The 15,477-nt window shown below is 43.5% G+C and overlaps 1 protein-coding gene across 1 annotated transcript in view; it reads right to left on the bottom strand.

Moving 5' to 3' along the window:
• Positions 1-5,159: 5,159 nt before the first annotated feature.
• The window catches only part of Klf18 (KLF transcription factor 18), a 32,542-nt gene continuing 22,224 nt past the window's right edge, over positions 5,160-15,477 (bottom strand). Inside the window, exons 4-6 of the mRNA XM_052175833.1 lie at positions 12,053-13,718; positions 11,180-11,365; positions 5,160-5,209 (exon numbers count right to left, since the gene is read on the bottom strand). Coding sequence (XP_052031793.1) covers positions 5,160-5,209; positions 11,180-11,365; positions 12,053-13,718 — 1,902 coding nt within the window. The remainder of the gene's footprint in view (positions 5,210-11,179; positions 11,366-12,052; positions 13,719-15,477) is intronic.

Here is a 15,477-nt window from a genome sequence, read left to right as displayed (position 1 = left end):
ACCCCTTTGTTTTTTCCAGTCACGGTCTCATTGTGTAGATCACGCTGGCCTGGAACACAGAGAGATGTCTCTGTCTCTGCCTCTGCCTCTAGAGTGCTGGGTTAAAAGGCATGTACCATGCATTCAGGCTTTATTATTTTTTTCTTTTGAGTCTTTATTATTATTACTGTTGTTGTTGTTATTTAATTTCCACTTCTATCTACCTACCAGTCATCTTACTCCAGAATTCTGCTTGACTATAACCCACCAGTCTCATCTGACTCATTGATTTTGAAGCTACAGTGCAGCCAAGTGACCACATTTGTGCTGCTCTCTCCTGCAGACAGGGTGCCTGTCCAGGGTCACCCACAGCAGCCTCTACAGAGCCTCTGCTGACTCCCAGAGTTTGTCTCCCTTGACTCTTAGCCCTCTGCCCTTCTGTAGAAACCTGGAGACAGAGACCGGAGATTCCTGTGCCTACCCCTCCACACCCTGCCACCTCTCTGATACCTGGTGATTGTTTGCTGCTTATCCAGCCTCACTTTCCTAGTAGCTACAAAACAGCAAACTTCTGCAACTGTGCACTCTCGGTTGTCATCTAGGCCTGCACTCTGCACTCTGCCATGTCTATTAATGAGTCCATTAAGTTTTAAATAAAATGTAATCGGAGCTTTAATGCTTTAATGTAAATACTTCATGGATTGTTATGATGGGTTTTAGTGAAATTTGAGGGAAATGATCGGGGTTTTAGGATGGATTGGGAATATGTTACCATTTAAGTTAATGGAATATAGTCTCCTTTCATCCAAAAATTCATGATCCAGCTTATTAGCTGTGGATAATGAGGGATAATTATTATCTTTTTTTATAGTTGTTGCAATTATTGTAAAACCCAAGCATAACATTTCCCTGGTCTCTTACCCCTACCATAGAGAGTCTTGTTATGAGTTCTTTTTTGTTTCAGTTGTGTTTTGGATCTTGAGTGTCCTCTGAGGGCCCATGTGTTGAACACTGAGCCTCCAAGCTGAGGTGACAGTGGAGGGGATGGAACCATTGGGGCCCAGGAGAAGGAAGCTGGACCTTTGAGGGCATACCCTACTGCCTCCTCTCCTTTCCATTCTGAGTTTCCTCTGCTGAGTGCTGCCATGTTGTGCTGCCAACCCCAAGCTCAAACACAATGGGGCTGATGCCACCAAACTGTGAACCAGCACAGTACACATTTCACTGTTTTTGTTTTGTGGGTTTTTGTTTTGTTTGACATGATCTCCTGTAGACCAGGCTGGCCTCAACCTCATGACCTTGAACTTTTTTTTTTTAAGATTTATTTATTTTATTTATGAGTACACTGTAGCTGTCTTGAGACACACCAGAAGAGGGCATCAGATCTCATTACAGATGATTGTGAGCCACCATGCGGTTGCTGGGAATTGAACCTCTGGAAGAGCAGCCAGTGCTCTTACCCACTGAGTCATCTCTCTAGCTTCAGCCTTGAGCTTTTAATTCCTGGACCTACTGTGTCTACCTCCCAAGTGTGGGATATAATTGTGCATCGCCGAATGCAGCACCATGTCATCATTTTAAGTTACCTGGGAGTTTTGTTACAGTGAACGAAGTGAGCACTGTGGTCTTATCAACACCATGGATGAGTGTCAGAGCGAGAACAGCAAGTGGAGCATGAAGGCCCCATATATAACTTAGCGTCATACCTATGAGGCTCAAACTGGAAACTAGTCCAGACAATTTTACCTGAACCTCTTGACTTTCAGAAATAAATTAAAACCAGGAGTTAGGGGGGCAGAGAGATGGCTCAGTGGTCAAGAGCCCTGGTCGCTCTTCCTGAGGTTCAATCCCAAGCTCCATCCCCAGCACCCATAGGGTGGCCCAGAACATCTGTACTCCAGTTCTAGGGAATTCAACACCTTCCACCCTCTGCATGCACATACCATACTGACATACATTCAGGAATAATGCCCATCTACATAAAAATAAAGTTTAAAATGGGGAAAAAAAACAAAAGATAAACCAAACCAAACAAACAAGAGCATATGCCAGCACTGGGAAAGCAGAGGCAGGTGTAGCTCCCTGAGCCTGGTCTATAGAGCAAGTTCCAGGACAACCAAGTCTACACAGAGAAACCCTGTCTCAAAAAACCTTTAAAATTGACCTTGAAAACAAATGAACAAACTCGAGATATGCTTGTGTAAGTAACATAAAAGCAAAAATACTCAGTGCTCAGTGAAGCTCTGATGGCACCTAAGGTTGGGGCAGCACGGTGTGTGGCTCTAGAGATGAATTCCCAAGCATTTGACTTTGTCTGCCCCATTGACTGATGAGTGCTAGAGGCCCACTGGTACTGTCCTATAAAGAACATGAGGTTAACTGGGAAGACTATTCCTTTGAATGGGGTTTATCCATGCAAGGCCCAGAACTCTCCAATGGATCACCTCCCCTAGAGCCTGTGAATCCAACCCCTCAGTCCTCCAACCTGAGCCGATGGCAGGACACTGACTGGAGATGATGCTAAACTTCGGAATCCAGTGAGCCCTGGAACGGCATGTTTACTTACATGACTTTGTTGATGCTTCCAATGCACAAAAATTAGTAATAATAATAATGTCAATATAATTATATAAAATATAAACAATATATGATATATATCACATACAAATATATGTTATAAATATAATATAAACATAATTAATGATAATATTTGTTTCAGGGTTCTTGGGTTGGTTTTGTTTTTGAGACAGGGTCTTTCTAGGCTAACCTGGACTTGAGATCCTCCTGTTTCAGTTCCTGAATTCTGATATGTTAGGCAAGTGTTATCATGCCTAAGGCAGTCACTTATATAAACATAAAACATCTCCACACTCTTTTATTTGACAATGAACCACCTCCCTAAAGAGCGTTGTGCTCCAGTTAGAGATAAGAAACCAGAGAATCTGGAAGGGTGGGAGGGTATGGGCCTCTTTCTCGAACAGAGATTGTAGATTGCTTCCTGACTCTGAGGCCCACACTGCCAAGGCTGTCAGTACAGATAAAGAAACAAACCAACCAACCAATCAACCAACCAACCAAACAAACAAACAAACACCAGCTCAGTCAGAAAGAGATTCCCCAGGCACTGCAAAGGCCCAGAGGCAGCAGAACAGACAGAAACTGTATTTCTGTAAATACGTTTCCATAACCCTGCAGAGACACACCTGTGGCCCCAACTACAATCATTTAGTAAATTTGTTGGGCTCAGGGCCTTCCTCATCCACTAAATTTGACAATTCTTCCCAAATTGGTCTCAGTTTTTACCTCACTTCATACCGTTCCATGTTGGCAGGCATCCTGTGAATTTAGGCTTCCCAGAACAAGATAGTAAGTAGAATTGCTTTAGGATCCAACTGATAGGGAAGAGAAATTAGACTTCAGAGCCCAGCTTTCAGCTCTGGCTAGAACTCTAGCCCCAGACACTCCTGCTGGCTTTAGAAGAAGCCTGAATTAGGACTTCAGGGTCATTTGACTCTCTGGAGTCTAACTTTTTGAGTTCTTTGTATATGTTGGATATTAGCCCTCTGTTGGATGTAGGGTTGGTAAAGATCTTTTCCCAATTTGTTGGTCGCCGTTTTGTCCGACTGACAGTGTCCTTTACCTTACAGAAACTTTGTAATTTTATGAGGTCCCATTTGTCAATTATTGATCTTAGCGCATAAGCTATTGGTGTTCTCTTCAGGAAATTTTCCCCTGTGACCATGTGCTCAAGGCTCTTCCCCAGTTTCTTTTCTATTAGTTTCAGTGTGTCTGGCTTTATGTGGAGTTCCTTGATCCACTTGGACTTGAGCTTAGTACAAGGAGATAAGAATGGATCGATTTGCATTCTTCTGCATGCTGTCCTCCAGTTGAACCAGCACCATTTGTTGAAAAGGCTATCTTTTTCCATTGGATGGTTGTAGCTCCTTTGTCAAGGATCAAGTGACCATAGGTGTGTGGGTGCATTTCTGGGTCTTCAATTCTATTCCATTGATCTACCTGCCTGTCATGGTACCAATACCATGCAGTTTTTAACACTATTGCTCTGGAATCACCCCACAAACTGTAGGAACACAGATCTCAGTCAGGCAGGATAGTTTATTGAACTCACATCCTAAGATTGATCCATCAGGGATATAGCTCATATTTTAATCCCTGAAGGTATGACCTGGAACATTGATCGGGTACACCTTATAAAGGGGGAAAAACCCACCAAAGCCAAAAATGAATACATAGGCAGATTCTGGACACATTGCCTCATGGTCAGCCATTTTAGACATAACAGTTCATATTGGCCTTTAATTTGATGAGTCCTAAGTGAAGTTTATGATTATAGAAGTTCTTAAGATTAAAAATCCTCATAATATACAGAACATAACAGGGTATGTAGTCAGCATGACCCTGCTGTGAGTAAAGTTATTTTTCTGTGTCAATGAGTGGCAGACATGTTATAGCTATGCGGAGGGTGCGAGGCAGACCTCAACAATTAAGCCTATTGTATTCTTTGGTGTCTACCTGCTTCGTTCTTAGAGGAGGGTGGAATGAGAGCTAGGTCAGAGACAGGATTTGGTCTGCACTGACTGCCTCAACAGGAGAAATAAAGTTTAATTTGGGGATCTTTGGGCTTTGGTGATGGCTTTCCCTCCTACGAGTATTCTCAACTTCTTTGTGTTGTTGCCATTGTTTGTTTGCTGTTGTTTTTCAAGACAGGGTTTCTCTGTGTAGCCCTGGTAATGCTGGAATTCCCTCTGTGAACCAGGCTGACCTCTCAGAGCTCTGCCTGCCTCTGCCTCCCAAGTGCTGGGATTAAAGATGTGCTCCACCATGCCTGTCTCATACATTCTCACTTTAATGAACTGGTGGTTATTGTGTTGGGATCATCCAGCTAAACGATTGTGTACTATCTGTCCTTGACCTCCACTGACTCACCACTGGCTAGAAGAGGAGCTCTGTGCAGTCTCCAATACTTCCAGATCAATAGAATTGGCAAGTAGATGTTTCACCAGAGGCTTAGACTCATGGTCCGCCTTTCTAGAGCAGACAGCAGTGAGCTTAGCACATGTTTCCCTGCACATTTTCTCCTCCCGGAAGGCCTCAGCAATCCCTTAACAGTTTTGATGTGTTTGATAAACTGTTGCCTCAGGCTGATTAGCCAGCCTGGGTCACAGCCCGTCTGTTTCTGGCTCATTTGAGAACGTTATGGCCTTGGGCTCTAAAGAGTAGAGGGTGGAAAGGAAGAGTTCAGCTCCAGACTGGATGATCACTTAATTCCAAGAACAGGCAAAGATGCTACTAGGGGAGCCTTAAGGTCTAAACCTTCTGCCCACTCTATTCTTTGTAGACAGAGCATTAGTCTTCTGAAGAGAACTGGAGTCAAGATTACTAACTGGCCCGTGTCAAGGGATAATGCATACTCGTACCTGCTCTGTGAAACAAATGAACTAATATTCACAGGTTAATTTAGGCAGAGCCACAGGCTGATCTTGAGAGTCTGCTCTTCCCGCTTCCTCTTCCCAAGTACTGGAATTATGGTAGTCCATGTGTGTATCTCCATATGCAGTTCAATGCTGTGCTGTGCCTCAAACTCAGGGCTTTGAGCATACGAGGTGAGCACTCCAGTGTTGGCTCACTGCATACTACCTCCTAGTATGTAACTGAGCTAAACCTCAGCCGTGTGCAACAGTTTACTCTAGACAGTCAGCAAGGGCAGCAGACACGTCTGAGAGTTGTTGAGTTGGTTCCCCAAGATCAAAAAAACTGGAGTGGGTGTGGTCTCAACTGCATGTTCCTCACTTGTACTGTAGCTCATGCAGCTTGGAAGCCAGGGCATTACAGGGTGTATTACTTTTAGTATCTATCTATCTATCTATCTATCTATCTATCTATCTATCTATCTATCTATCGTCTATCTATTTTTGTTTACTCAGGGTTTTTTTAGAGACAGGGTTTCTTTGTATAGCCCTGGCTGTCCTGAAACAGGACAGGCTGACCTCAAACTCAAAGGCTTTCCTGCCTCTGCCTCCCAAAATGTTGGTAATAAAGGTGTGTGAAACCACCAACTAGCTGAGCTATTTACTTTTAATTGTGAGCATATGAATGCCTCTGTGTGGATATATGTATGTGTGAGTGCTGGAGTGCAGAACAGGGTGTTGGACTCAATCCCCTAGACCTGGAATTACAGGTAGTTGTGAGTTTCCCAGTGTCAGAGCTGACTGAGTATTCAGCTTGGATCCTCCAGAGTAGCATGTGTTCTTAACTGCAGAGCCCCTACCCTGGGGTTTATACTGTGAACTTAACCTGTCTGCTAGGCCAGAAGGTGGCACTGGAAACTGTCGTGGGTATCCATCAGAGAAGGCTGCTCAGAGTGTGTGTGGGGCTATTACATTTCCCAATGGGCTTAGTGAATGAGTCAAATCATGGACACATCCTACTTTAAAGAGGTGTATTTGGTTTTAAGGACCATTAATTTTACTGAATTGATACATAATTGGCAATGTAGTTTAAGATGAAGGGCCCCATCATTAATCTCATCCTATTGACAATTAAAGACCCAGTCAGTGCTGACAGTGGAGTAGTTTAGTCAGAGGAGCCAAAATAACAGACACAGTACCAGCTATCTATTTGATGTTTTGCTGCTTTCTCTAAATGAGGTTTTCCCCAACCTTGGCAGGATTTCTTTTCTAATTACTCCTGACCAATTAAGATAGAAACAGGGTTTTTTGTTTGTTTGTTTTTTTCCCAAAGCCAAAGTCCCCTTGTCTCACAGAAGTAAGTTTATGCCTCTTTGATTTTGTAGGACCATTGCTGTAAGAGAATCTACCTGTTGTTTTCCTCAGAAATGAAACATAATATTTCTAGGTCCTGATGGACCTGTCTGCTTAGTTTTGAAGCATCAACAGAGGCACATTTAATAGATCCATCGCATATACAGTTACCAAACCAAGACACTATTGTGGATGACAAGTGCTTGCTGACAGGAGCCTGATATAGCTGTCTCCTGAGAGGCCCTGACAGTGCCTGACAAATACAGAGAAGAATGCTCTCAGCCAACCATTGAACTGAGCACAGGGTCCCCAATGGAGGAGTTAAAGGATCCAAGGAGCTGAAGGGGTTTACAGCCCCATAGGAGGAACAACAATATGAACCAACCAGTAACCCCAGAGCTCCCAGGGACTTAACCACCAACCAAAGAGTACACATGGAGGGACCCAGCCACATGGGTAGCAGAGAATGGCCTGGTCAGACATCAGTGAGAGGAGAGGCCCTTGGACCTATGAATGCTCATTGTCCCAGGGTAGGGGAATGCCAGGTCAGGGAAGCAGGAGTGGGTGGGTTAGTGAGCAGGGGGGTGGGGGATGGGATAGGGTAGGGGGATTTTGGAGGGGAACAATGAAAGGGGATAGCATTTGAAATGTAAATAAAGAAAATATCTAATAAAAAATATATAAAAGTCTCAGGAGCCCAGTAATACTCCTATTGTCCAGATGAGTTCTCCTGTGAGGCAAAATAGCTATCACCAGAAAACCAGCAAATGCCTAGGTCAAGGATTTGGATATTAGAAAAATTTCAGTTTCTTATAAGTCCTCTAATGTTGCCCCAAGTCACAGTGAATTTTGTCAATCAATAGGCTGACAGTCAGGTTAGTTAGTTCCTATCGCTGTGTCGTAAGGGGGATGGGTGTCTAAACATCATCAGCTGTCCTGCCTGATTTCTGTCTGGGAATGACTAACCCTATCCCCAGGGATACTTCATGAGCCATAGAGCCTGATGCCCCAGGTTTATCTGTTTTCCCAAAGCCAGCATCTTTCTGAAGGAATTTTTCAGGAAGACTCCGGCTCACAACCCTAATTTTGCAGATTGTTTCTGGCAAAAAGGGGTCCCAGCCACCGGGCACGAATAGTCCTTGTCATGATGGTGTTTCCAGTCTGCCTGTTTGCCCATCTGTTTCCCCACCATGCACAGTCAAGAGCTTGTCCCCACATCCCTAACCTGCCCCAGACCTTGTCCACTACTATCTGCTGCTCTGATTTAATTCAGTGGTAAGGCGAGGCTTCCTCCTCTCTGCCTCATTTGGCCTCTGTGGGGAAAAAACCCTGGAGGTGGTACTGCGTTTACCCCTCCCTTCACTGTGTGGAGGGAATCCTAGGCTGTTGTCCTGGGGGGACATCTGCATTCCTAGTTGCATGATCCTGGGCACAGGCATTATACTGATTTTTTTGTTTTTGTTTTTGTTTTTTTTTTATTCGATATATTCTTTATTTACATTTCAAGTGATTTTCCCTTTCCTGGATCCCCCTCCCCGAAAGTCCTATAAGCCCTCTTCCCTCCCCCTGTTTCCCAATCCACCCCTTCCCACTTCCCTGTCCTGGTATTCCCTTACACTGCTGCACTGAGCCTTTCCAGGACCAGGGGCCACTCCTTCCTTCTTCTTGGGCATCATTTGATATGTGAATTGTCTTGGGTATTCCAAACTTCTAGGCTAATATCTGTTTATCAGTGAGTGCATACCATGAGTGTTCTTTTGAGACTGAGTTACCTTACTTAGGATGATATTCTCCAGCTCCATCCATTTGTCTAAGAATTTCATGAATTCATTGTTTCTAATGGCTGTATAGTACTCCATAGTTCCTAATGGCTGTATAGTACTCCATAGTTTCTAATGGCTGTATAGTACTCCACACTATACTTTCTGTATCCATTCCTCCATTGAGGGATATCTGGGTTCTTTCCAGCTTCTGGCTATTATAAATAGGGCTGCTATGAACATAGTGGAGCATGTATCCTTATTACATGCTGGGGAATCCTCTGGGTATATGCCCAGGAGTGGTATAGCAGGGTCCTCTGGAAGATCACTCCAGTTTTCTGAGGAACCACCACTGACTACCAGAGTGGTAGTACCAGCTTGCAACCCCACTAGCAGTGGAGGAGTGTTCCTCTTTCTCTACATCCTCGCCAGCACCTGTTTTCTCCTGAGTTTTTGATCTCAGCCATTCTGACTGGTGTGAGGTAAATCTCAGGGTTGTTTTGATTTTCATTTCCCTGATGATTAAGGATATTGAACATTTCTTTAGGTGCTTCTCAGCCATTCGATATTCCTCAGGTGAAAATTTTTTGTTTAGCTCTGTACCCCATTTTAAGGGGGATATTTGGCTCTCTGGAGTCTACCTTCTTGAGTTCTTTATATATCTTGAATATAAGCCCTCTTCCATCAGAGGCCTTATGATAAACAACTTCAGCAAAGTGGCTGGATATAAAATTAACTTAAGCAAATCAGTAGCCTTCCTATACTAAAAGGACAAACAGGCTGAGAAAGAAATTAGGGAAATGACACCCTTCACAATAGCCACAAACAATATAAAGTATCTTGGTGTGACTCTAACCAAACAAGTGAAAGATCTGCATGACAGGAACTTCAAGTCTTTGAAAAAAGAAATCAAAGACCTCAGAAGATGGAAAAATCTTCCATGCTCTTGGATTGGCAGTATTAATATAGTAAAAATGGCCCATCTTGCTAAAAGCAATCTACAGATTCAATGCAATCCCCATCAAAATCCCAACTCAATTCTTCATAGACTTAGAAAGAGCAATTATCAAATTTATCTGGAATAACAAAAATCCCAGGATAGCTAAAACTATTCTCAACAGTAAAAGATTCTAGGGGAATCAGTATCCCAGACCTCAAACATTACTACAGAGCAATAGTGTTAAAAACTGCATGGTATTGGTACAATGACAGGCAAGTGGATCAATGGAATAGAATTGAAATGAACCCACAGAATTATGGTCACTTGATCTTTGATAAAGGAGGTACAATCATCCAGTGGAAAAAAGATAACCTCTTCAACAAATGGTGCTAGTTCAACTGGAAGTCAACATGCAAAAGAATGCAAATTGATCCATTCTTATCTCCTTGTACTAAGCTCAAGTGGATTAAGAACCTCACATAAAATCAGACACACTGAAACTAACAGAAAAGAAACTGGGGAAAACCCTTGAGGACATGGGCACAGGGGAAATTTTTCCTCAACAGAACACCAATAGCTTATGCTCTAAGATCAAGAATTGACAAATGGGACCTCATAAAACTACAAAGTTTCTGTAAGGCAAAGGACATTGTCAAAAGGTCAAAACAGCAACCAACAAATTGGGAACAGATGTTTATTTTTTTAAAAAAATATTCACAACATAGTATATTATTCCATGCTTTGAAAAGAACACTAAAATAATGCCATTGTGTTTGATTATTAGGAAGCAAAAGCCGGCAGGTCTCTGAGTTCAAGTACAGCCTGGTCTACAGAGTGAGTTCCAGGATAGCCAAGATTTCAAAGTCTCATGGGTCTAATTCAGGTGGTTCTATATTGAGAAAGTTGGTCAAGATTCTCAAATGTTGCTCTGGGCAACTGTAGTACTAGGCATCTATGGTCTGACCCTCTCTTTAGGGTCCTGAGTGGAAAATACTTTCAAAGTACCTCAAATAAATGAATAAAAGAGACCACACACTGGACTGCACCCAGACCTTTAAAGAGAGAAAGAATTTGTACTGCTCATATACAAACTGGATGGAGCATAGTCAGACTCTCAGTGGCCAAGCCATTAAAGGACACCGAGATCTCCACATCCCAAGCATTCCTGTCACACTCTGTAAGATATCGCTCACTCCATTTGTTGGGGACCCCATGGAATCCATGCTACACATCTACCACATCTGTGCTGGAGATAGGGGAGGTCCAGCCTACATCTGTTCTTTGCTTCTTTTATCCAAACCTTACTTTTTACAATCAGCTGCAACCTGGACCACATCCACGTGGCCTCCAGCCTCAGCAAGAACCACAGAGCTAAGCACAGCCCAGACATTTAATTCCTTCCTTCCTTCCTTCCTTCCTTCCTTCCTTCCTTCCTTCCTTCCTTCCTTCCTTCCTCTCTCTCTCTCTCTCTCTCTCTCTCTCTCTCTCTCTCTTTCTTTCTTTCTTTCTTTCTTTCTTTCTTTCTTTCTTTCTTTCTTTCTTTCTTTCTTTCTTTCTTTCTTTCTTTCTTTCTTTCTTTCCTTCTTTCTTTCTTTTTAGTTTTTTGGAGAAGGTTTCTCTGTATAGCCCTGGCTGTCCTGGAACTCACTCTGTAGACCAGGCTGGCCTCCAACTCAGAAATCCACCTCCCAAGTGCTATGATTAAAGGCATGTGCTACCACTGCCCAGCTCGTGGCATCGTTTTAGATGCAACTTTAAGTGCTCCTTTCGTGAGTAGGCCTTGGGGCAGAATTCACACTCGAAGGCCATTTGTCCAGTGTGTGTCCTCATGTGGCGGGAGAGCTCATCTGAGCGCTTGAATTCCCATGTACATTTCGAGATTTTGCATTTGTAGGGCTTTTCCCCTGGATCAGAGACAAAGAGATACTCGTTACAGTCAGGGGAAGATGGGACCTGAGTCCAGAGTGTCAGAGCACAAGTTAAACAAGATGGACAGGGAGGACCAGAAGTAAAAGGACCAGCTGGGCAGGAAGAAGAGTTGGAGGGTGAAGGAGAATTTCAAGGATAGGAAGAAAGAGGAAAACAGCAAAAGAGGAGGCAAGGAAGGGATGAACAAGAAAGCCAATGAAGGAGTGAGTGACAAGGAAGATGGTCCTAGAAGAGAGTCCCCAAAGAGGGAAAGCAGAGTCTGAAATAAACATGGTCAATAGTCCTCTGTCCCTGGTGGCTCAGGTGGTAGGATTTCTTGGACCTGGATGTTCATGACCAGGGAGACAACATGGCAAGCACTCATCTCTGGAAAGGAGGCCAGAAACCTCCACAAGGGAACAAATTGATACACCAATGTTCCCATCATGTAGTGCCAAGGTCACCACAGAAGACTGTGGAGCACAGGAGACACTACCCCTACAGTCAGGATTATCAATAAAACCTCTCTATCCACCTTCAAACTTGCCACCCTTCCCAAAAGATTTCTGGAGTGGCAGAGCTCCAGAAAGTGGCAATAATCTCAAATGAGTGTCAAACTTTATAAAGGCAGATGTGTAGCCACTTTCCCCCCAACCACCATGAACAGACAGATCCCCACTCACCAGTGTAAATGAGTTTATGGCATTTGAGGTAGGTTGAACTTTTAAAAGACTTTCCACATTGAGGGCAGATGTGGGCCTTCCCTTTCTTTTGGATCTGGGTCCTGAGGTCCTTCTTCCTCTCTGGGAGATTTCCTGGTAGCACAGGAAAGCTTGAAGAGCTTGCTGAGGGCTGTCCTGGGTCCAAGTGTGAGTTTGAATGGTATAAGCTTCTGTCATCATAGGGCATCTGGCTACTGTCAAGGGACATCATCAATCCTGGATTACTGGTCTGGTCCCCACTGGGCCTGGTCATCTGCATGTCGTGGAAGGTCTGCTCACCATTGGGGGTTGTTGTCTGGCCCCCACAGAAGGTTAGATTACCATCCAGGGTTGTCCTATGGTATCCGTAGAAGGTCTGATCATCTCTGGGGGTTGTCCTCTGACTTCCACAGAGAGTCTGAACACCAGTTCTCTGAGCCCTGTAGTAAGATACATTACTGCTGGGAATGATTGTCTGACTCTCATAGAAGGCCTGGTCTCCATTGTGGATTGTCCTTTGACCTCCATAGAGACTTTGGTTATCATCACAGGGTGTCATCGAGTTTCCGTCAAAGGTTGGCTCATCACTGGGAGTGGTCTTCTGACTTCTATGGAGAGCCTGGTTACCACTGAGGGACATTTTCTGAAACCTATAGACTATCTGCTCAACATTGGCAGTTGTCATCTGACTGCCATAGAAAGTTTGGTTACGCTTAGGGAGTGTCATCAGAGTCCCATAGGTGAAGTCATCAGTGGAGATTTTCATTTGATTTCTATAGAGAGACTGGTTAGTATCAAGAGGTATTGTCTGACCCCCATAGAGAGTCTGGTTAGAATCATGTGGCATTTTTTCACCCCCATAGACAGTCTGGGAAGTATCAAAAGGCATTTTCTGACCCCCATAGAGAATCTGGTTAGAATTATGGGGCATTTGTTGACCCCCATAGACAATGTGGTTAGAATCAAGGGGCATTGGCTGACTCCCATAGAGAGTCTGGTTCTTATCAAAATGCATTGTCTGACCCCCATAGAGAGTCTGGTTAGAATCATGGGGCACTGGTTGACCCCCATGGAGAGTCTGGATTCCATTGGGAACTGTCATTTGATCATTATAGTAGATCTGATCACCACTCATCTTATCTCTGTAGACATTCTGGTCAGTGTAGGTTGTCATCTGATCCCTAAAGTTTGTCTGGTGACCACTGCCAATGGTCACCAGACTTCTATAGACATTCTGCTCCCTATTGAAGGCCATATTCTGATGCCCATGGTAAATCTGATCAGCACTGGAAGTTACCATCTGACCCCCGTAGGAGGCTTGGTCATCCCAGGAAATGAATGGACAGTCTTCAAATGAGGTTTGGTCAGCATTGAAGTTCACCATGGGGCCCTCATTAACAGTTGCTAGCTGATTATCATGAAGGGAGTTGTTCTCTTCAATAGAAATGGTCCCCTTGTTTTCCATGGCTGCCGTCATCTGGTATCCAGTGAGTAAGGACTTGGAGCTATCATTGACATCTGTCAGGTATAAGCCCTCCGTGGAGATCATCTGGACAACAGGCATAGCTTCTTGTCCAACAGGACCAGCCTTAGCTGGCTCTGCAAGGGGTATATTAAGGACTTTTGCAGGGTGTGCTGTTGAGACTGACTGGGGGATAGTAGAATAGTCAGAGGTCATCACTGTGGAACTGCAGGAAGTCATGACTCTAGACTGACTTGCATTGGCTGTCCTTCACAGGGGCTGTGAGAGGCTCCAAAACCTGGAGCTAAGCTGGAGCTTGTAACCTTTCCTTGTTTGTCAGGAAGACTTGGGACAACCTGAAGCACCTCAGATGTTTGGAGGATGGAGTTAAGCTGTTTGTGTGACTGGATTTTCAGTTGTAAATACCTAGGAAGAAACACCAGAAGGTCAATCGACACCACCTTAAGTCCTGTTCCTTACACTGCCTCTCAGAGATGTCAAGCTAACCCATCCCACCATCTTTTCTTACTCAAAAAGAGGCTCTCTAGACATTTCAGAAGAGTTCCAGTTAAATGAGTAAATTAGCTTTTGAAGGAAGTATGTAACAATTCTACCAGTCACTAGGGACACAGGAGTCATGGCTATTGCTGCTTTAAGGAGAAACTGCTCCTTCTAGGGCACACTCTACTGTATGGCTACAAAATGCATTAAAAGCCGGGAAACATGAAACAGCAAGCTCCTGTTATTGACAATTGGGGTCATAGGAATAAAATAAACTCCAAAGTGTTTGGAGGAAGGAAATAAGATTAGAGCAGAGCCAATAGAGAAAAGTCAGCGGAAATAAAAATGGGTAGTTTTTTTTTTTTTTTTTTAAAGATCAGCAGACTTGGTGAACCTATTTGTAAATGGAAAGGGAGGAAGGAGGCTGGGGGGATGGCAAGTGGGTAAAGCACTGTCATCCAAAGCTGAAACCCACAGAGAGACAGAAGGAAACCAGTTCTTGTACGTTGTCCTGTGCCCTACACAGATGCACTGTGGCACACAGTGAAGAAACCACCTCAGGTGACAGTCCTACAGTTCCAGCGACTTGGAAGGTTGAAGCAAGAAGATTGTAGGTTCAAAGTCTACTTGGGCTATTTAGAGCAAATGATTGGTTGGAGAGGCTCGAGAGATTGTCATGTATTTTTTAAAAAAAATCCTGGGGAAATATATATGTGTGTCTATACAATCCATATGGGATTTATGGTAGCTGGCAAAACGATTGTTTTAAAAAAATTTGCAAGTGCTACAAGAGAAAGACCAGGTCGTCCACTTGTGAGCTTGCTCATTAACTTTCTAGATTCTCTAAGAAATGGAGGAAAAGCCTAAGGTGACCCATAGGATGGAAAACACAGGCGGCATTCCTACTTTTGTTACTACGTGTTAGGTATCTCCAAAATGACCGTTCCCACAATGGCAGTTCAGGTCTGTGGCTAGTTCACCCTCCTAAGAATGTCTTCACATCATTCAAGCATTATTCCAGGGTTTTCCCAGATACAAAGGAATGGGATACCTGAATTTGACACCAGTGTGTTCTATGGAGCTAGTTCCAGGACAGACAGGGCAACTGAGAAACCCTTTTTAAAAACCAACGAAAAAACCAACAAACAATAAGAACATTCAAAAGATTGTGATTAAAAATAAATAGATGCTGGCTGGATTGCCTGTAATCTCAGCATTCTGGGAGACGTAGGCAGGCAAATTTCTGAGTTCGAGGCCAGCCTGGTCTATAGAGTGAGTTTCAGGACAGCCAGAGCTATACAGAGAAACCTTGTCTCAAAAAAAAAAAAAAAAAAAAAAAAAAAAAAAAAAAAAAGAAAGAAAGAAAGAAAGAAAGAAAGAAAAAGAAAAGAAAAAAAGAAAAAGAAAAAAAAGAAAATAAAAAGAAAACGAAATCCAAATAAAT

The sequence above is a fragment of the Apodemus sylvaticus genome, chromosome 3 (genome assembly GCF_947179515.1).
Source record: "Apodemus sylvaticus chromosome 3, mApoSyl1.1, whole genome shotgun sequence".
Taxonomy (NCBI): domain Eukaryota; kingdom Metazoa; phylum Chordata; class Mammalia; order Rodentia; family Muridae; genus Apodemus; species Apodemus sylvaticus.
The sequence above is the reverse complement of the archived record's forward strand: the minus strand, read 5'-3'. Positions and strand labels throughout refer to the sequence as shown.